The sequence below is a fragment of the Eschrichtius robustus genome, chromosome 3 (assembly GCF_028021215.1).
Source record: "Eschrichtius robustus isolate mEscRob2 chromosome 3, mEscRob2.pri, whole genome shotgun sequence".
Classification (NCBI taxonomy): domain Eukaryota; kingdom Metazoa; phylum Chordata; class Mammalia; order Artiodactyla; family Eschrichtiidae; genus Eschrichtius; species Eschrichtius robustus.
This window is the reverse complement of record NC_090826.1, coordinates 75,081,198-75,103,973: the sequence shown is the minus strand read 5'-3', so window position 1 is coordinate 75,103,973 and position 22,776 is coordinate 75,081,198. Positions and strand designations below refer to the sequence as shown.

At 39.7% G+C, this 22,776-nt stretch overlaps 1 protein-coding gene across 2 annotated transcripts; it reads left to right on the top strand.

Moving 5' to 3' along the window:
- Window positions 1-2,609: 2,609 nt before the first annotated feature.
- On the top strand, window positions 2,610-22,530 carry C3H1orf52 (chromosome 3 C1orf52 homolog). 2 transcript variants are annotated; one of them, XM_068540221.1, is made up of 4 exons: window positions 2,610-2,911; window positions 3,560-3,758; window positions 19,763-19,886; window positions 21,338-22,530. In XM_068540221.1, exons 1-3 carry the CDS (start codon window positions 2,636-2,638, stop codon window positions 19,858-19,860), a joined length of 573 nt encoding a protein of 190 aa, XP_068396322.1. In that variant the 5' UTR covers window positions 2,610-2,635; the 3' UTR covers window positions 19,861-19,886; window positions 21,338-22,530. The 2 variants fall into 2 exon arrangements, with proteins under 2 accessions (XP_068396322.1, XP_068396323.1); XM_068540222.1 differs by lacking the exons at window positions 19,763-19,886; window positions 21,338-22,530 and adding an exon at window positions 10,267-14,335.
- Window positions 22,531-22,776: the final 246 nt, after the last annotated feature.

The window sequence follows — 22,776 nt, the reverse complement described above, 5'->3', positions numbered from 1 at the left end:
ATTACCTATCATTTTAGGTGCTGGCGATACAGTGATAAACAAAACAGACAATGTCTATGTTCTCATAGAGAACTCACATTCTAGTTGGGGGAGACAGTTAGAAAATAAACAAGGAAACCCTGATAATTCTAGTTGCTGTGGATACAAAATAGGGCATGTATGAGCTAAACAGTAACTTGGACCAAAGTGTTTATAGCATTGTGAGGGAACTCCTCTCAAAGCAGGCAACATTTGAGCTGAGACCTAAACCATAAGAAGGAAGGAGCCAGCTGTGTAAAGTTCTGGTAGGAAGTTTAGGCAAAAGTAACATCGAGTGCAAAAGTCCTTGAGGCAAGAATGAGCTAGTGAGGACCACACAGGCCTGTATGGCTGGAACGTAAGTATGAGGGATGACTAGGGAACTCAGGAGCCTGGATTGAGATGAGGTTTCACAGATAGCGAGGATCAGATACGGAAGCATTTACAGACCATTGTGAGAAGTTTGGATTTTCTTCTTTCTTTTTTGTATATTGAAATAAAAGAGCTGTATTAGGGACTAGTATATAACATTTGCATACATTTTCAGGGTATTATACTATATTCTAAAAAACTGTTATGCTCAAGGGGCGTTGGGCCATACTGTATCAGCTTGACCTCTGGAGGGGCTGGAGGCTATGTCCACATGACCAATCCCCAGTAAAGACTGTGGATGCTAAGTTTAGGGTGAGCCTCCCCAGATGGCCCCATGCATGTTGTCACATGTCTTTGCCGCAGAAGTTAGTACTGTCTACACCTCCACTGGGAGAAGACAGCCGGAAGCCCTGCATGTGGAAAGCTCCAGCACTCTGCACCCTGCACCTCTTCCCTTGGCTGATTTTAATCTGTATCCTTTAGCTACAATAAACCATAATCACGAGTAAAACAGCTTTCAGAGAGTTCTGTGAGTGCTTCTAGCAAATTACCAAGCCTGAGGATGGTTTTGGAGGCTCCCAAACTTTGCACTTTGGGACCATCATTTTCCTTTGTCAATGTAGGTACTTGGGTGGAAAATTTTGAGAAACAGATCTACACCCTCATAAATTATAATCCACAATACTTATTGATCATCTACTCAGTGACAGGCACTGAGCTAGGTACTAGGAATATAAAAATGAACAAAGCACACTCCAACTCCTCCCCTGAAGGAGCTCACAGACATTGTGCTATGGGACTGGGAAAGAGTGAATAAGATAGACATCTTTTCTGCCTCCTGGAGGTGAGTGTATCGTGTAAATGAACAGGCATCCTGTGAACCTTTACACTGATACCAACTTTACTGCTTTCACTTGGGTATAATTCCCTCTGAGTTCACGAGGAGGAGTCAAAGATTTCTAGTTTCCCTTGGTGGCTAGGCACATGGTTATGTCATTTATTGTACTAAGGGAGGGAACACAAATGCAGAAGCAAGTTATACGTAAAGACAAGTTACTGGTCTTTAAGTGGGTGTTTGAGACCCCAGCACGATGTCCATACATAAAGTTTAAGAGCCAAATGGAGGTTTGATCCAGAACTTGAGAGACTGGAGTTGGAGACCCGGATTTGAGAGTCACAAGCATTAAGGTAGTTAATGCCCTGGAAAGGGATGGTCTGACTTGCAACTTTGTAACACCCTCTACAGATTGTTAGTAAGTGTTGCTGAAAGCTGGTATAATATGTTGGGAAACACCAGCGTTTAAGGGCCATACAGAGCAAAGCAGGCATGGAAGGAGGCTGACATTAAGAATCCAGAGGGCTTCCCTTCCCTGGTGGCGCAGTGGTTGAGAATCTGCCTGCCAATGCAGGAGACACGGGTTCGAGCCCTGGCCTGGGAAGATCCCACATGCCGCAGAGCAACTAGGCCCGTGAGCCACAATTACTGAGCCTGCGCGTCTGGAGCCTGTGCTCCGCACCAGAGAGGCTGCGATAATGAGAGGCCCGCGCACCGCGATGAAGAGTGGCCCCCACTTGCCGCAACTAGAGAAAGCCCTCGCACAGAAACGAAGACCCAACACAGCCATAAATAAATAAGTAAGTAAGTAAGTAAGTAAATAAGTAAGAATCCAGAGAGTTTGGAGGACCCCCAAGAGTGGTGTGATGCAATACAAGAGAAGTACCATCAAAAGAGGTTGCTCAGAGTGTACTGGAATGAGGTCAAGCAGGAGAGGGTTCACTCTGGGACTTGGTAAGTCCACTTACCCATAGAGGTCTTCCATGACGACTGAGGGGAAGCACATTGAGAGTAATTTTATTTCGAGGAAGAGATGCAGCAGGATCAGGAAGAAATCCTGGTCTCTCTGGGCAAGGGCTTTAAGGTGGCGGTGAAAGGACAAAATTTTTAGCTTTTCTGTGCCTTTAATAAATTCTTAACTGAATCTGAAAGTTTGGTTGGACCACTGCCTGAGGATCTGTCTCTTCTCAGGGGTCCTCAGAAAAGAGCATTAGAAACCTCTGATTGAGGACGTGCGGGGCCCCGCCTCCAGCCTCAGTCCTTCAGCCCGGCCGCAGGATCACGGCGCAGCCGCCAGGGGGTGCAGACTCCGGGCCCATCAGCGAGACTTGGGGCGGGGCCAACTGCGGGGCGGGCCGTGGCACGGCTTCCGGTTTCCGGCGGAGCCATCGGTAGACGCGCGCAGCCGTCATGGCAGCGGAAGAGAAGGATCCCCTGAGCTATTTCGCGGCTTACGGGAGCAGCAGCTCAGGCTCCTCGGACGAGGAGGATAACAGCGAGCCGGAGGAGACAAGTCGTAAGACCCCGGATCCGGCGAAGTCGGCGGGAGGCTGTGGGAACAAGGCGGAGAAGCGGCTGCCTGGACCCGACGAGCTGTTCCGGAGCGTGACTCGCCCGGCCTTTCTCTACAATCCGCTCAACAAACAGATAGACTGGGAGAGGCACGTCGTCAAGGCGCCAGAGGAGGTGAGGTCCCCGACCCCGTTTCCCGATCTAGGCCCCGGCCTCCGCCCCCTTCCTCCTGAGCCCCCTCCTGGGGACCAGCTGTCCGCCCCCCACACGCAGTCACCCCCTGCGGGATGCCGCACCACCCTCTCCCACCTCCAACCCTGGGGAGCCCGGGCCCCCTCCCCCAGCCTGGTGGGTGTCAGACCGGATCCGCAGCCCCTCCCCCTTGTGAGGAGACCCAAACCTCCGCGCTCGGTGCCCTGACCCCGCGCGGAGAGGACTAACGGTGGTGACTCCCCCGCCCCCCTGCTGCAGCTTCTCCCCGAGACCCCTTCCCTTTGATGCCGAAGTGCCTGCGGTGCTGCCTCCAAGACAGTGTCTGCTGCAGCCTCCTGAAGGGGTCAGCCTTGGCGTAGTATCTCTGAGACTGGATTCTTCTTTGGTAACTAAAAGTTAATAGCTTTATTCGTAGAGGGAACCCTTTGGCTTTTCACTTAACAGTGTTGTGATTTTGATGGAAAAATATGTCTTTAAACCTTAAAAAAAAAAAAAAAAAAAAAAAAAGTCAGCCTGAACAATAAGCGAAGGGCAAGGAGGTGCATGTGCCCATACCGATTATAGGAACCTCGGTTCGTCACAGTGTTTCTTAATGTGTTTGCTTAACAGCCTCCGAAGGAATTCAAAATATGGAAGTCAAGCTATGTACCACCTCCGGAGACCTGCTCTACTGAGAAGAAACCTCCCCCTCCAGAGCTGGATATGGCAATAAAATGGTCTAACATATATGAGGACAATGGTGATGATGCCCCGCAGAATGCCAAGAAAGCGAGGCTTCTCCCAGAAGGGGAGGAGACGGTGGAATCAGGTAAGGAAAGTCAGACTCCAGTGGCAACGCCTTTTGGTCCCTGTGATGAGTTTTAAGAGAACGGGATGTTTCACGAATGAAACTTAAATCTAGTCAGCTAGCAAACTGATTGTGATGGTCTTTGGATGTCTTTTGCTGTGTGTGTGTGTGTGTGTGTTTAACATCTTTATTGGAGTATGATTGCTTTACAGTGGTGTGTTAGCTTCTGCTGTATAACAAAGTGAATCAGCCATATGCATACATCTATCCCCGTATCTCTTCCCTCTTGCGTCTCCCTCCCTCCCACCCTCCCTTTTGCAGTGTTTTTGAGAAGGGTCATAAGGTATTCAGGATTTCAAGTGAAATCTTTGATGTCTCACCCAGTAGTATATGTGATTTAGGATGCCTTATTATTAAAGCAGCACGAGTTATTTCATGAACTCTTTGTTGTGACTGCGGTTGTGAAGTGCTGATGGCTTCATCTTATATTAAAGCAATTGTGCTTTAGAGCCAAAATTAGTGTCACAAAATGAACTTAACTGAGTATTACTACATAGTGATGAAAAATAGTAATAAGATAATGACTTAGTTGTCTTGCCTTAGTTCATAATGTCATAATTCCATCTCTGGCTTAGACTGTAAGTAATCACAGTAATCTCTGCTTCCGTACTTTTACCCACCCACCCCCTTACCCCACTTGCTTAAAACCCTTCACCAGCAGCAGAGTGAGCCCTCTATGATAGGCCCTGCCTTTTTCTCCACCCTCATTTCAGATGGCCCCCTTTCAAAACTGAATAGACCATGCTATTTTATGGTTCCATGCCTTTTAATATATGTTCCACCTTAGTCGGGAATGATTTTCCCTCCCTCTTTGGCTGGTAAACTCATTCATCCTTTAAAATCCAACTCTAAGAAAAAGAGAGTTGGTAATATCTAAATCTCAAATATTACCTTCCTCTAGTTAATTATTTGCTCCTCTGTACCCTGTATGTGCTAATGCTATTGATGGCACTTACCACCTTCTATGTGATTTTTTGTTCATAAGTCTGTCTGCTTTATGAAGATGAGTTCCTTAAACAGCAGGGTCCAGGTGTCATTTATGTTTGTAATACAGTTTGTAGTATATTGTGAGTATTCAGTGGATTATTGGACTAAATATTTTTGACTATCATTTTTATGAAAGAGTGTGCTGGTTTTGTTAAACAAATTTCTGATCTTCCCCTAATACAACTGCTACTTACTTAGCTTAGGGTAACAAACTGGTAGGAGTTCTTACTCCAATTTTTGGTTTTTTGTTTGTGTTTTTTTTAAGGAATAGGATATTAATTCAGATCTAAAGTATCTCTTCACAAAATTAATGCTTGTTAATTCCAAATGGGAAAAAAATAGTAACTTCATTTTGGAGTTACTTCATTGTGGGGAAGCCTGGCAGACACCATTTTAATCAAGCGATTAAAGTGAACATCATAAATAACAGGACAAATCAAAACTGAGTGTCACTTGAACACAGCATCACGTTGGTGATGTTCCTGCCGAACACAAACACACCCAAATTGAGGGATATTCCACAAAATAACTAGCTGAATCTTCAAAAGTATCAAGGTCATGAAAGTCAAAGAAAGATGGAGGAAACGTTTTTGACTACAGGACACTAAAGAGATGTGACAATTAAATGCAATACACATTCTGAAGTGTATCCTTTTTTTGCTATAAAGGATATTACTCTCCAGTTTTGATTCTACCTGGCTTTCCCATTTCTTTCCCTGACTTCCCAGTGTGAATTAGAAGTCACTAGTGAAGGTACCTCTTCAATAAATGGCATCTTTTTGGACATGCCAAATGAAGTGGACATTAAAAGTACTTCATATTTTATAGTATCTTTATATAATTAATAAAAAACACTTGCATAAATTACATTTAATCCTTACAACACCTTGTGAAACCAGATAGGGAAATGTCAAAATGAGAGCTTATGTGACTTGTCCAAGATCACAAAACTAGAAAATGCCGAGCTCTAAAATAGTACCTTCACACAAGTTTTCTAATTTGTTACTCTTAGCAACCTAGTACAGAAGTGGTACATGATTCATTATTACTGTTTTGTAGACAAGAAGACAATCTCAGATTAAAGAATTGCCCAAATTCACACAGCTAGGAAGAGGCAGAATAGGAATTCAAATTCAGATCTTTAAATGGAAATGATGCCATATTAAACTGGGGTTTAGTCTCTTGATGTTTTGCAAGCGAGAGTGCTTGAGGAGTAGCTGTCCTGTGGGAAGAATGGCAATAAGGCCACTAGAGTTGATGTTCAATCTAGGGTGTCATAGGCTGGTGCTCTCCTATCTTTGTTCCTATGTGGAAAAGGCAAGGTTTATATACCAGGACAAGCAAGTAGAAAGAATTATCTTTTTTTCCAGCTTGCCTTTTAAGTTCGGATAGCAGGAAATATGCGTGAGAGAATGCTGCTATTCCCACAGGTAATTTCTGACCTTTTGATCATACGATGGTCCTCCATTAGAAAGTGGATGTTGGCAATATCAAAAAACAAAAGGACCCCCGTGCTCAGCCAGCTTAAAGCTGGATCATAAGATTAAAAGATAATACTGAAATCTTCAATTTTGACTTTAATGTTGGTCGTTGAATGTAACTATCTTCTTTTTGTAGTGAATACTTTCCTTCTTAGAAGTGATTTTTGCCATTTCAAACTCCCATACTATGTTCACAGATCGATTTCCCAACATCTTTTTTTACCTCTTTTTTTTTAATTCATAAAATATCTTGTATTAGAAGCTCCACATTCTTTTTTTTTCTTTTCAATATGAGATGGAGCAATCTGCTCTCTTTTTTTTTTTTTTTCCAGGTGGATATATCTTTTAAATTTATTTATTTGTTTTTGGCTGTATTGGGTCTTTATTGCTGCGCGAGAACTTTCTCTAGTTGCGGCGAACGGGGGCTTCCCTTCGTTGCGGTGCGCAGGCTTCTCATTGCGGAGGCTTCTCTTGTTGTGGAGCACAGGCTCTAGGCGTGTGGGCTTCAGTAGTTGTGGCACGCAGGCTCAGTAGTTGTGGCACATGGGCTTGGTTGCTCCGCGGCATGTGGGATCTTCCCGGACCAGGGCTCGAACCCGTGTCCCCTGCCTTGGCAGGCGGATTCCTAACCACCGCGCCACCAGGGAAGTCCCTCTCTTTTTTTTTTAATTAATTAGTTTGTTTATTTTTGGCTGCACTGGGTCTTCGTTGCTGTGCGCAGGCTTTCTCCAGTTGCTGCAAGCGAGCTTCTCATTGCGGTGGCTTCTCTGGTTGCAGAGCACAGGCTCTAGGCGCGCGGGCTTCAGTAGTTGTGGCTCGCGGGCTCTAGAGTGCAGGCTCAGTAGTTGTGGCGCATAGGCTTAGTTGCTCCGCGGCATGTGGGATCTTCCCGGACCAGGGCTCGAACCCGTGTCCCCTGCATTGGCAAGTGGATTCTTAACCACTGCGCCACCAGGGAAGTCACAGAAGCTCCACACTCTTAAATAATCTCATTTTTAGATTATCAGATTACTTTGTTTTTATTTTTCCGTCTCATTTTCTGCCCTTTGGCCTTTTTTTGCCAGTTAACTCCTTCCAGATAAAAGAACCTGGGAAAAATTCAAAACTCATCATAAATCCTTACTACTTATCAACACTTGTTTAGTGTTTGTAAAATGTAGATGATTGGGCTTCCCTGGTGGCGCAGTGGTTAGAAATCCGCCTGCCAATGCAGGGGACACGCGTTCGTGCCCCGGTCCGGGAAGATCCCACATGCCGCGGAGCGGCTAGGCCCGTGAGCCACAACCACTGAGCCTGAGCGTCTGGAGCCTGTGCTCCGCAACAGGAGAGGCCGCGACAGTGAGAGGCCCGTGCACCGCGATGAAGAGTGGCCCCCGCTCGCCGCAACTGGAGAAAGCCCTTGCACAGAAACTAAGACCCAACACATCTAAAAATAAATAAATAAATAAATTTATTTTTAAAAAAAAATGTAGATGATTAAGGCTTAGATATTTATTGTAGCTTAATTAACATGTAATTAATCCTGAAGATCTAACTAAAGTAGCTAATGCTTTTTTTTTTTAAGAATTTAGAACCTTAGTTTCTATTAATAATTTAAGCTTGTTTACCTCAAGTGACATGAATTCCATAATAGAAAAATTGTTTCCTTACAAGTGCATCTGTAGTATATGGCACAGGGTAAGAAGCTCAGTAAAGTTGATGATCGGACATTTCAAGATCTTTTTTTTTTTTAAGACAATGCCTTGTTATATCACTAGATGGCATTAGCTCTTCTGTTCAGTGACTGGTAGGAAGTTATTTTTCCAACCTCAGTAGTTTGTGTTTTTGTTGTTATTCAGTAAATGTAATAAGTGACAGATGAAAAGCAGAAGTGTCTCAGGATGGTCTTTTTAATATATGTTAACAGTGCATTTTCTAGTAGAGTTAGAAAGTAATTTCAATTTTTATATTACTACTGAAAATAATCTCAAAAGTCAAGCATAATGATAATTAAGCACCAATTTAAAAAAAAAGGCCTTGGCTTGTTTAAACTGTGTGCCTCATCATTTGGTTTGTAGAACAAGTATTATTTTTGTATACATGATAAACTAATGTTTAAAACTTTGCTTTGTAAATTCCTGGGATGATTCGTTGATCTGAATTGTATTTTATCGTACTAGCTACATAAATCTGTAGTGCTCTATGAACTATATGAATAACATCACCATGCTGTGTTTGAAGATGCATTACCTGCTGTTGATACTAATTATTGTCCACATCAACAAAGGAAATATTCTGAGTATGGTAGTTAGCAGAAGGGAATTGAAGGCTTAATTAAGGTTTTAAGTTTATTTTTCCCCTAATGAGTTTGTGATCTGAAAAACAAAACATATGAACAAACAAAACAAAACAGAAATAGACTCATTGATAACATAGAACAAACTGGTGGTTGCCAGAGGGGAAGGAGTTGGGGGACCGGTGAAGTAGGTGAAGGGGTTTAAGAGGTACAAACTTCCAGCTATACAATAAGTAAGGCACAGGGATGTAATATACAGCACAGGGAATATAGTAAATAAGATTGTGATAACTCTGTATGGTGACAGATGGTAACTAGACTTATTGTGGTGATCATTCCATAATATATAAAAATACCAAATCACTATGTTTATACACCTGAAACTAATATTGTGTGTCAATTATAATCCGATAAAAAAAAGAATAGGACAGAGCTCCCCAGTCTCTATAAGAGGAATATCGAGAAATAACATGTAAAAAATGACTGTAAAGTCCTTTTGTGATGTGAAGTGTTAAGTAATAACAATAAAATTGGCATTGTTTTTTTTTTGACTGTTAATAAAAGGGAAGTTGAAATGAGAAAAAAAAAGTTTATGTTCTGATATCAATGGCTTCCCCAGTTTTTTAATATGAAGTCCCCTTTCAACATCAAAATATTTTATAGGCCACCACATGGTAGTTATTGAACTTTGAGTATCTGTTGATTGAGAAAATAAAGTACAATGAATTCAGTAATGTGCTTAAAATAAATTTGTATTTTATAAATCATAACATTTTCTACATGTTATTTATTCCATCTACATGGAGTTCTTAAAATAATGCCATGCGATTGTTCAGAGAGATGGGAATTAGCAGCTGCTCTGTGCTACCCTGTGTTTTGTTGAAACATGTAGTTGGATTGTTTCAATTGAATAAAAGGGCCCACTGTTTCAGGTTTTACAGTATTTTTATTTATTAATTGGAAATTTTCTGTGAATACAGGTACTAATAATATTTTAGAAAAGTATAAAGGACATGGTTTTAATTTGAGGTTCTTCTCCCCTCCCGCCCAAATTCTCCATAATATGAAGTGGGGGAAGAAGTCTGTTTTTCTCTTGCCATTGGAATATTCTGACCATCCTAGGAATGGGGGAGAAAGTAGAACTACCTACATAGGACAAAATTGAAAATACAGTTTCAGTGAAACATCTACTTGTGAGAGCCTTTTTAACTTCAAAATGCATGTGTGGGGGTGGGGGGATGAGATGGGGGGAGGTGTTTGTGGGGGAGGGAAAGCAGATTGGAGGGGAAAGACTAGCTGATAGACATGTACATAATGTCATGGTTAAATTGACATCTTTTTTTGTAAAAAAAAAAAAAAAAAAAAAACAGAATGTGTTCCATTCTTAACGTGTAGATTATATATTTAAATATCCACCATGTACATACTGTAGAATATTTGAGAATAGCTTTATCAGAACAAATTTTGATTTTCTCATTTTAAGCTACCTTAATATAGCACTAAAGGATCGCTGTAGATTTTGTATGACACTACAGTTCAAAAAATTCCTTATTTTTACTTGCAATTTAAAATCAGAGTTCTGTAAGTTATTTTTGTGTTTTTTATTGGAAAACTTTGAAAGAAACATTAGTTGAGGATAATGATTTTGGTATAGAGTCAATGAAATTTTAATGCTTAACATTTTTTTTTAAATTACTGATTGAAACTCTTCCTTTCCTATTTAAAGATGATGAAAAAGAAGAGCATACTTCTAAAAAGCGCAAAATAGAACCGGGAGAACCAACAAAGAAGAAAAAATAGAAAACAAATGACAAGAATTTTTGGACTGTGAAACTTTGTTGAAATGATTTTTTTTGGCAGATTAAATTGATATTGTAAATTATTATGAAACAACGTCTCCATGAAAGTATATGTCAATTAGCTAATGAGTATTGGTGCAGGAACCTTCCACTGTAGAATTCATTTTTTATTTAAAACTTATATGTATTTAAAACTCAAATGGTGACTTGTGATTGTGAAATTGACAACACTTGGAAGCATTCTTGCTACCACAGAATTGGTGACATGCTTTGAGTTTCATCCCATGTTGACATGCCAATGTTCTATGAACCTTTTATAAAGGAGTGTATTTTTAAAGTAAATATATTGTACTGTGAACTTGTAGGGTGCTTTTCAGCAGTGTTTGTACAGTGTAAATAGATCATAGAAATAAAATTACCAATATTACTATTACTGCATAACATTAACATTTGAATATTTGTGACAAGTACCCTCTTTGCCATGTGACATTCTGATAGTGGGTATTACCATTTAGGGAGTGCCTCCTGTGTTCCAAGTGCTTTGTGCATATATTATCTCTGATCCTCAGCCTAATAAAGCAGGTATTAATAGCCTCATTTTATAATAGAGATTAATTTATCCACGGTTACACAGCTAGTGAGCAATGAATTTGAGATTTAACTCAGGACACTTGAACTCCAAAAATATCACGCTAAACCACCTATCTGCCAATCAGAATTTAGTCCTCTTCGCTCAGGAGGAAACTCCTCTGCCCTCCTTATTTCTGTAATGATCTATATGTCCTGAAGACCATTAAAAATATTACTGAAAAAAAAAGTCATCTTTTAGGAACTGCAGTTGCCATCTCTTCCAGGTACTCTTCTGTGGTAATCAGTAGAGATCTTCTCCCCTGATTGTATTACTGCATTTATCATATATGCCTTATATTATGATCATTAATTTCCCTGTTAAATAGTAAGCTTGCCAAAGATAAGGATCTTCTACAAAGAGTTGCTAGATGTAGCAAATGAAATTACTGGATATCCAGTTAAATTTGAATTTTAGATAAACAACAAATGATGTTTTAGTATATGCAATATTTGAGAAATACTTATGGTAAAAATTTATTTATCTGCAATTCAAATTTAACTGAGCATCTTATATTTTGTCTGGCAACCCTACTCCTATGTGTTTTCTCTATCCAGCTCCTGTTTTAATGCTTTGCACATAGTGATAAAATCAACAAGGGGTATTTAGGAAGATTGTAATCTTAGATTTGACTTCTGCAGTCCAAAATGCAGTGAAGTTATTTGTAACATTTTGAAAGATAAAAAAGAGAGGTTATATACTGCGTCAGTCTTTCCATGATTCTTACATGCCTTTAAGAGACAAGAGTTAATTACAGGACATTATTCAGTTTTTAAAAATCCCCAGTCTGATTGTTTTCCCCATACTGGAAACCAACATTTGAAAAACTATAAAATTTGTTGAGAACATGGATCAAGTAGATTAAAGTTTGTAAAAGTCATTAAAAGTGTGCCAGTCATAGTGTTTTGTGGATTGAGGAAGGGACATGAGTATGATGGCTTCCACTATATCTTAAACGTACAAATCCAGTTCTACAGCTGCTTATCCTCTAGGTTTACAGGTATCTGAATCCCAAAGTTGAAGTAATTGATGAGAAACTTTTAATTTAAGGTTGAAATCTTTGTACATGAATAATTGGGAGGGCAGTGGTATCATGTACTAGGGAGTGGCATCAACTGGTAACGCATGAGTCCAATGTGACAAACAAATGGAAATATGAGGTTGTGATTCCCAAATCTGGAAAAATCTATAGTCTGGATGAATGTATTGGTGGAACAGATATCTCGGAAGTTACTGAAATATTGCAAGATTTAAAAAACTAGCATGAAAATGAACCTCATACAAGAAAAAAAAAAAACACCAGCAAGCCACTGTCTGAAAATCTTTTTAACCTCTTTTTACCACTCATTGTTTCAACTCCTATCTTGTATCAATCAGTTTGTGACAGAGAACAAAAGATCACTAGATCAGTCTCTAGTGGTGCTTTGAGCCTCTTTTCTAGGCGGTAGCAGAACTGGGGAGGGGAGAAACAAAATACCACTTTTCCTTGGAGGGGGTAAATATTCTGGTATTTTAAACAGGAAAGGAAGTTGCTACACTTGTGAGATTAAGCAACTGCTGGAAGATGTGCACCTATGTGAGTACAGGTGAAGCCAGTTTTAATTTAGGCGTGGGAGAGAGAATTTAGGAAGAAGGAGGCTAAATATTTTGGGGCAGTCTGACTCAGCCATTTGTATCTCAGGTTTCTTTTCAAAGTATGGCCAAGTAACAGAAGGGGAAATGAACTTGCTTATGGATTGCTTCACCTTCTGCAGAAATATCCCTGGTTGGAAAATGGACTTTCATGTCACTCTCTACATCTATCACCACATTAGAGAATGGATTTTTTTTTCCCCCTTCAGAGATGTCCTGGGAACATGTCTAAGTGTCCATGTGGGTACTGTAGATAAGGTGCTGTTTGGTTCAGATAGTGAAAACCCAGTGGAGAAGGATCTTCTAAAAATCCATGAAGATTAGGAAAATCCTCTATCCAAGTTGCTTCCTTTTTAGAGAATCAAGTCACTTGATATTTCTGATTGTTTCCTCATCTTTAAGATAAGGAAGTTAGGTCGCATCAGGCATGAAGGACTTCTGCGCAAAGACAAAATTTGAGAAAAGAACTAAGCATTCGTGGGCCATGTATTAAAATTCAAAGTATAAATAACTTTATAGAGTTTTATGGAAAACTGGAATCAAAGAACGTTACTGAGAAAATTTACCCTGCTTTGTAGCCATTAAGATACTAATATTAGTTGGACTTGCTTCTAATCTTAACCCTTAATGCTGTGTAGTGCTTTTGAATTCACAGAGTTCAATCATATAGTAGTATTTTATTTGCCAAAAACCTAATGGGGTAGGTTTTATCATTTCCAAATTAGAGAATGGAAAATAGGCCCAGCAAGATGAAGCAATACACGGATACACCAAGAGTTAGCTTCAGAGCTCAGGCTAGAATCTGCATCCCGTTCCACGCAAAATTTATGGAGAACCTGTTGGGTGCAAGACATTATGATAAGAACAAAGGACTCATCTTCATTTTGGCAAAATCACATTGGCGGCCATGAGGAGGATGGATATGTAGGTTACTAGTCGAGTCAGAAAGACTAGTTGCTGTAGTCTAAATAGAGTGATAAGTGTCTGAGTGAACTAAGGCATTGGAGAAGAGACACTGATTTGAGAAACGGATAGTGCTTAGTTGGATATAATGGCTGAGAGTGAGGTTACCTTTTATTGCAAACTATGTACTTTTAATTAAAATATGAATGTAGCAATGCAGGTTTGGACATGACCTACATGTAAAACATATTGCTATACAATTCAGTTAGAAACAAAGCCCCGCTGGGGATATTTGAAAAATGTAATTATTTTTATAGGTATCTGAGTGAACCCAGCAACTTTGATAAGTTAAAAACGGTGACATTTAAATCCACACTGGGCTTTAAAACATATCATTGGTGGTATTTTGGATTTTAGAGTTTCATATCCGTAGTGAACTGCTTTCACACCTCCATTATCACTTAGTGCAGAAGTTCAGACATTCCAACAAAAAGGCGTTATGCTCGCGGCAAATGTTTTGAACTTTGCATAATATTCTGAAGTTTTCTCTCTTCATCTCCCTCCACACAGTTTTCCTAATCTGAGGTATCGCATTTGCATTTTAATGCAAAAAGAGAGAGAGAGAGATACCAAGAAGCGTTTGTTATGTACAGTCCAAAGAGGAGGGATTTTGCCTGTTTTGTTCATTGACTAGAACAGTGCCAGCACATAGTAGCACTCAGTATAACTGCAAAGTGTTGATGGTAAGGAGAATTCCTCACCCGGGCTTATGGGTGATCCTCTTGAGGCTTGTATTTTCAGTTGTATGGGCCAATAAATCTTGAGAATTTAAACCAGTTTAAGTTCTGTGTCATTTTCCGTCAAAAATATCCTAATTGATGTGAAACTTTTTTCTCCTTTGGTTTCTTCCAGGGTCCCGTGTTCTCCTGGTTCTCTTTATTTCTTCTCTCTGGCCCCCTCTCTTCCAACTGCCCTCAAATGCCAGTGTACCCTACGTTGTTCTCTTCTCTACACCGGTTCTTGACAGTGTCAGCCAAGTTCATGGCTACCACAATCAGTAACCCTGATGGTTCCCTTCATTGTATGCTTACCAGAATGCTCTTGTAAAGCCCCAAATTTATGCATCCAATTGTACATTTCTGCTTGGGTCTCAAAGTCCCCTCACATACTGTATGTCCAAAACCAAACAAACACATCGAGTCAAAACCCACATCCCCTCCTATAATTCGTTTCAGGTTAATGGCATCACAGTCAACCCAGAAACCTGCCTTCTGCCTTACTTCCTTCCCATCATGTCGGTTTGGTCAGTAAATCCTGAGGCTTCTCTCCCCTCATTCTGACACACTTCTTAATCCAGCTCTAATGAATTATTTACAGTTCCCCAGATACACCATTTAGTTTAATCATTCTGTGCCTTCACTTGTACCATCTGCTTGGCCTGGCCCTTCTCCATCTGCTTAGTGAAACTCCCCTTTTCCCTCCAAGAAGCAGTTCAAGTATTCCCTCCTTTATTCACCTTGTTCTATTTATCTCTGTATCTGCACCTGAAAGTTGGTTTTCCCTATGCTCAGTACTAAACAAATAGCCAACGTTTATTAAGTACTTACTATGTGCCAGGCAGGCATTGTTCTCGGCGCTTTCCATGTATTAACTCATTTAATTTGATCAGGTAGGTGCTAACCCTACTTTTCAGGGGAGAAAACACGTACAGAAAGGTTAAGTGATTTGCTCAAGGTGGGAGAGCTGGGAAAGGCAGGCCGTGTGGCTCCAGGTTCCTTCCTCACTGCCCTGGAGTCAATAGATTGGTGTGTATTTGACTCAAGGACTCTTCTTAGCCCTAGAAGGCACTCAGAATACAAATACTTGGAGAATTAATGAATACAAAACCAGTTCACTAACTGGAGGCCCAGCATTTGTTTAATACACCAGAAACATCTTTCAGATGGATCAGATTAATGTAAAAGGAAAGTCAGTGCATAAATGTTTTAGGAAGACTGCTGCCTATTTCAGTGATTTAGTAGCTTATTTATCACATAGTTGGAGTGTTTTTAATTGAAAGCCTGAAAATAAAATAATAGGGCTGGGAATATACACCTCTCCCTTCAAAAATATATTTTAGCTTTTCACTTGTTTTTCAAAGTCTACTTTTTTTTAGCAAAGCGAGATAGCTTTAAGCCACAAATTGTGCCTCAAATTTCATTGTTTTCTCTAACGTTTCAAATTATGGCTTGAGTTTAGAGTCATAGCACCAGGGCATGGGAAGGCCTCCAGAGGTCCTCTGGTACAGCCTTCCCAGAACATAGGAATGTCTTCTCTGTGATCCTTCCTCTCTTTTCTAGGCTCACAGGCAAGCCCACGAAATGAGAGGTTTACAGGCTGGATTTGAAAGGTCATTTCCTGTGCGTCTGTAATATTTTGGTACCCGAGGTCTGGAACTCCTCCTGTTCCTTTCCCTGTGTTTACCATTTTCTGAAAAAGGAGAAGAAACAGAGGATTTGGTACATTATCATTGAAGTAAAAGTGCAGCTCTATTCCTGGCATAATTACCTGTGTCCATTTCTAAACGGGACCAAAATTCTAGCAAACTTCCCCAGCTGACTGTGGAGTTTGAATTTAGAATCCCTGAGAAAAACTGCAATGAAATAACAAAACAATCACTTCCAACTAAGGAAGTGACTTGTCTGCCAGCAAAGCTATAAGCAAGCCAACTCAGAAATAACTCCCACACCAGGGGGATTTTTTAAGACCCTGGTGCTAGTTTTTGCTAGTTTTCAATCTGGAGACACACATAACACACACACACACAGAGAGTCATTGGGACCTTCTCTTTTTACCATGTTCTGCCTTCAGGCCTTCCCCTCCGGTCCTCTCCTTAACTACAAAAAGTGGCCTAAAAGACTTAGCATAGCAGTAAAATTTCTTCCGTAACATCTGGAATCCACAGGTCAAATCCTTAAGGCATAAACTCTTCATTGTTTTTCTTTTAATTCAGGCTTAATTACTTGAGCTCCAAATCCCCCTGCCCCGCCTCCCTCCATACCAAACTAATTAGAGCAATTATCTGAGCCATCCAGGGCTACAGATCTGTTAAAGCCCGTTATTGAGGTTAACAAATGAGAGGGTTAATTTCTCCAGACTGCTCCATAGTTGTCGAAGAAAGATAAGCCCTTACATTTGTAGGGTGCTTTTGCGTTTTCAAGGTCTTTTTTCTGTACAGCAAGCTGCCACCCAGGAGAAGGGTTTACTTTGGGGGTTCCAGACTGTCCGGAACCCTGGAGGTAAGTGACTTAATTCTGAACTGAAGCACTTGGAATTTACTACTACAACATGAAAGAGGCTCCCCCGGCCTTGCTGCTTGGACTGTAAAAAAAAAAAAAAAAGATTTTGATGCTTTTTTAAAGAAATAGGATTGCCAGGTAGTACCTCTGGCGCCAACTTGGAGATGTTGACTTCAAACCTTAGACAGTAAGTGGCTTTTTTTAGATAATTTGACCAGGGCCCTGAGTATTTTTAACTTATTTAGAAGTTGCTGAATTCATCTGGTTACTTTGGCTAATTATGAGCTGCTTAGGTTTTTCTATTCTTTTTCCACTTTTGTTTCCACTGTAACAGTAGCAAGGCTATCCTATATCAGTCTTGCTAGGTAGCTAAACTAAAGTTCCTAATTTAATCTTTTGCCCTGAAGGTTTTTTTAGATCACCCAGCCTAGTATTAATTTTTTTCTTTTTTAAGCCCAGGAGAATTAGTTGAAGGAGGGTTAGATTTTCTTAGCATTTACCATGATTTCAGCTAATTTTTCCAACAGGGATTTGTGAAAATGTGATAAACAATGATGGAGAACAGATTTTTTTTTTTAGTGTTCTAAGAGAAATTACAACTTTATTGCACTAAATTTTGAGAATGTGTTGTCTGTACAAGAGTTGAAATTGGAGAATAGATTTTCAATTGCCTCGCATAAGTGCCAAAAGTAAGGAAAAAAAGTCCATGTGTTTCATAAGCACAGAAAACAAAAACTTTTAAGCTTTTTTTTTACTACAAATATATTTAGTCTTTTCAAGGACAGGAACAATGTTTACACCAAAAATACAGTAACAATTCATTATATTTATCACATTGTTTTAATTCATTCTCATAACATTAATGTTAGACATAAATTCTATATAATAGTAATGTTCATTTAAAATTTTTCTGATTATGAAAATGATACATGCTCATTGTAGAAGTTCTGGAAAAAACAAAAATAAAAGAGAAATCGTTTTAGTAGAGAAATCCACTGTCAACATTTTGATATACAGTATTTTCTTAGAGTCTTTTCCTATGCATATGTGTACATATTCTACACAATATAGATATTTCATATTTTACTTAACATTAAGCATTATCAATTCCATTAAGAATTCCTCAAAAACCTAATTTTTATTTTATTTATCTTTATTTATTGTTATAACAATATCATGTCCATATTTTTCAGCACTATAAATAATGCTAAGATGAACATCTTTGTAATTAAGTATTTGGTTGTAGTATTTGACTGTAGAACTACTTCTGTGAGTAAGAACTCAAGATGGAGTCATATGTAAAGTTATCCAGTTTGCTTGACTTAATGTTCCTAACCTCTTTTTTTTCTGTTATCATTATTGCTTTATTTTTTTCGTTGTTGTTTTTTTTTTAATTTATTTTACTGAGGTATAGTTGATTTACAATGTTGTGTTAATTTCTGCTGTATAGCAAAGTGATTCAGTTATACATATATATATATATATATATATATATATATATATACATTCTTTTTCATATTCTTTTCCATTATGATTTATCACAGGGTATTGAATATAATTCCCTATGCTATACAGTAGGACCTTGTTTATCCATTTTATATACAGTAGTTTGCATCTGCTAATCCCAAACTCCCAATCCATCCCTCCCCCACTGTGCTCCTAAACTCTTGAGACCACATTTAAACAAGTGTTTTCAAAATTTTTGTACATCTCCTTGAAAGTCCTAAATGTTAAGTCCCTTGCCAGAAGCCAGCTTTTTGTAATAGCAATTTGGCATTTCTAATACATCCTCTTTTTAGGTGCTCTGAAAAACCACGTTTCCTTTTAGAATGCTCCAAAAAGCTATTCAGATTTTAAAAAGCTACTTACCAGTGTTCAAACTGAGAACCTGGTTATTTTGCCTTCAGCAAAAGGAACTGGTGGCCACACGAATTAAAACAAATGTGGAAGTGAAAAGAGGACTGAGGGAAAAAAATAAAGCAGACTCAGCTTTTCTCCCCCACTTCTGCATTATTGACAATATTAATGCAATTAACAGAGAAAAACCTTGAGTGGAGCCAAAAGCTACTGAAGAAATACCCTCTGGTTTCAGGCCGGCCAGGCTTCTCAGATTCCCCACAGCAGCTGGCCTGCCCCACTGCAGGAGGCACCCGCAGCCAACCAACTAAGGGAGAGCGCCAGGGAGCAGCTCCCAAAAAAAGGGCAGAAAGAAAATGCCTCCTTATCGTGACTTGTGGAATTGGGGAAATTCCACAATGGGAGCTCCCAGTGAAGCTTTACCAGAGGGTTAAACAGCAGACTCCCAAGAGAGGAGCTCCCTGGGAGAAGTAACCTTATCCTACCTCTCATCTTGTCACTTAATCACACTTACATTGTTACCTCACTGCTGGCATATCTTATCTTCCTAACTGGATTAGGGGCTGCTGCAAAGCCAGCAGGGCCTCACATTTCTTGTGGGGCAAATTCAAAGATCCGGCACAAAGCAATACATTTAGAAATTGTTCAATGAGTAATTGAATAATAAAAAAGAAACTCTTAGCATCTCAGAGCAAATGAGTTTTCAGGGCTTTTCCTGCCAGCCTATTTTCGATGGGGGGCTGAGCAAAGCAGCCAAGGGAAAAGAGGACTAGTACAGAGCAGTTTACCAAGGTCCTTATTTCCCTGGGCTGGCCCTGAGGGAAGCTCACCAAGTCCACATTCTGATTCCTGTATCTCAGTTAATCCAAGTATTAACAACCTTCAATTAACTGAGATCCTCACCCCCACTTCCTCAATTTTTAGAAAAAAAAAATAGTAAGAAAAGAATAGAAATTTTTTATTTTATAAAACAACTAAAACCACTTTTCAGAGTTGGCCGTTGACTAGGTATAAATACAACCCAACCTCCTAAACAAGAAGTGTGTTCCAAGAAAACTACTTTCATGTGCTCTGAAAAAAAAAAAAAGAGCTCCATTGACAAAGTCTATCATTCTTCCCTCCTAGAGATTCACACTGAACCTGACAGTTACAAAGCCATTGAGGGGCCATTCAATGAAGAAGCCTCTTCACCTTCTTGGCCCGAGTGTCTCAAACTTATCTGAGCGCAGAACTCTTTCGAGGACAGCTGGTAAGTTTTGCGGAATAAGCTTGAAGACATGCTGCTCTCCACCATGTGGAATGACAATACTCATTTGCGTTTACCCTGGTGAGGAGGTCCAGCGGGGACGGGGACGGGGGTTGATCATTGATTACTCAAGCGGTCAGTAGCTTCAGTAGAGTCTATTTCTAAATTAATTTTCAACACCGTTGTTGAATCAAAAAGATATTTTTAAGATAAATGCAAATTAATACTACTAGGAGATATTATTTCTCACCAACGGGATTGGAAAAATTCCACTTGACAACACACTCTGTTAAAAAGGCCACAGAGACACAGCATGCTCATACAACACAGGTAATAGGGTACAGTGATCCAAACTCTATGGAGAGCAATTTTGCAAAATCTATAGAAATTACAAATATATTTACTGATTGACCCTGAAATCTCACTTCTGGAAATGATTCTGTAGATATGCCTACACATGTGCAATATGATATATACATACATATATATCATGTATAATATGTACATGATATCCATGACTATTTATTGAAACATTGTTTATAATAGCAAAATACTGGAAGTAAATTAGTGTCATAGGGGACTGGTTAAATACCTATGATTTATCCACTCAGTGGAATAGTATACAGTGGGAAAAAATAAGGATAGTAAAGAAGCTCTTTGTATAGATATGGAAAGATATCCAGGATACACTGTAAAATTTGAGAAAGGAACTTGCAGAAGGTATATATACTATCCTACTTTTTACTTTTTGTGTAAGAAAGAGAAGGTTAGGAATATATATTTCACCAAACAATGGAATATTATTCAGTGCTAAAAAGAAATGAGCCATGAAAAGACATGGAACAAACGTAAGTGCTTATTACTAAATGAAAGAAGCCAATCTGAAAATAACTGTATGATTCCAACTATATTACATTCTGGAAAAGGCAAAACTATGGGAACAATAAAAAGATCAATGATTGCCAGGAGTTGGTGTGAATGGAAAGGATGAATAGAGCACAGAGGATTTTTAGGGCAGTGAAAATACTTTGTATGATACTGTAATGATGGATACACGTCATTTTACATTTGTCCAAATCCATAGTATGTACAATAGCAAGAGTGAACTGTAATGTGAACTATGGATTCTGGGTGATTATGATGTGTCAGTGTAGGTTCATCAGTTGTTACAAATGCACCCCTCTGGTAGGGGATGTTGATAATGGGGGAGGCTATGCGTGTGGTGGGGCACGGGGCCCAAGAGAAATCTATGTACCTTTTTCTCAATTTTACTGTGAACCTAAAACTTCTGTTTAAAAAAAAGTCTTGAAAAAAAGAATATATATTCATATTTGCCTGTGTTAGTATAAGGTAATACTAATACCAATCCTGTAAAGTAGTCACCTATAAGAGGGCAAGGAAAGTTTGGGGTAGACAGTGACAATGTTGAACTTTACCTGAGCCCTGTGTTCCAGGAACCAGCAAAGGACTGCCCTGCTGTCTGAAATAAGGCCCATCTTCATCCTTCCTTGGAACACCCATGAGATTCCTGTGGATGACTCCTTGTTTACCTGCCACCTTCCTTTTCTTTGAGGCATTCCTCATTAATGAACATTCTCTCTATCATAATAGCCAGAATGAAGTCTTTAATTGTCCACTGCATTTTCACAATAGGCATGGAGATAGAGGTGGGAGAGTTCTCTGGATAAATCTTTTTCTATCATTTAGATTGTCAAACAATGTGACTGCATCACCTGCTTTTAAATTTTTAATTTAATTAAAAATACAAAACAAGCAAAAGATATTTCTGATTAACTAATGGCTAATTGAAAGTTCCATTAACCAGCCTCTCTCAGTCCCAGCATCCCAGTTAGTAATTTCAGGATAGAAGCATGTCCCACTTTTCAGTCTTCTTTTCTACTGACTGATGAAGTGCTGGCTCTCTAACACTTTCCCGGCTTTCCTCCTTCGTAAGTACACTCAGTAATGACAGCAGTGGAGAGAAAGGGAAAAGGCGGGAAGCAGTTTTGTCCTCTGATGTATACTTTTTTAATGCCTGGCTGATGAAATTCCCTACTTTGAGCCCATAATCTCTCCTCCTACTGCAAAAACAAAGGACTGCTGGCCGGAGTGGGATGCGGTGCCTGGCTTTGCTGATGAGCCCTGGGAGCAGGCACAGGCGCCGAAGGAACCTGGGTCCCTGAGTGACAGTGAGGAGCAGAGCTGCCCTGAGGACCTGCACATTCACACCGGGACTGTTACATGAGAGAAAAAGAAACTTCTTTTCTAAGCCACTAGGTGGCTTAACTTTATCCTAATGAACACAGTTTCTTTTCAAGAGAATCGAAAGGGTTGTTCTAGATAATCTCTAAGAAGCTCCCCAGTGTTAATTTATGTGAATCAAAGCCTGATTTTGCTACTTTAAGGGTTATAGAGGCTTTGAAGCAAAGCTGCGTTTAGAGAGCATATACCATTGGGCACAGCTGTGAGGCATGTGCTGCTCTGTGGCCTAATGGATAAGACCTGGACTTTGGGTTCAGCCCTCATAACTTCAGTTCCTGGCTCTGCTCCTCACCACCTGTGACCTTGGGTGAATTGCTTAAGCTGTCTGAGCCTCACTTCCTTATCTATAAAATTCAGATAATACTAGGAAATCTTTCGCAAAGTGAGATAATCCAGGAGAAGTTCTTGACTAATAATAAATGCTCAATAAATGGTAGTTTTTATCATTGTGGTTGTTATTGTTATTATGACCTTTGTCAAGAATATAAATCCCGGGCTTCCCTGGTGGCGCAGTGGTCTAGAATCCGCCTACCAATGCAGGGGACACGGGTTCGAGCCCTGGTCCAGGAAGATCCCACGTGCCGCGGAGCAACTAAGCCCGTGTGCCACAACTACTGAGGCTGTGCTCTAG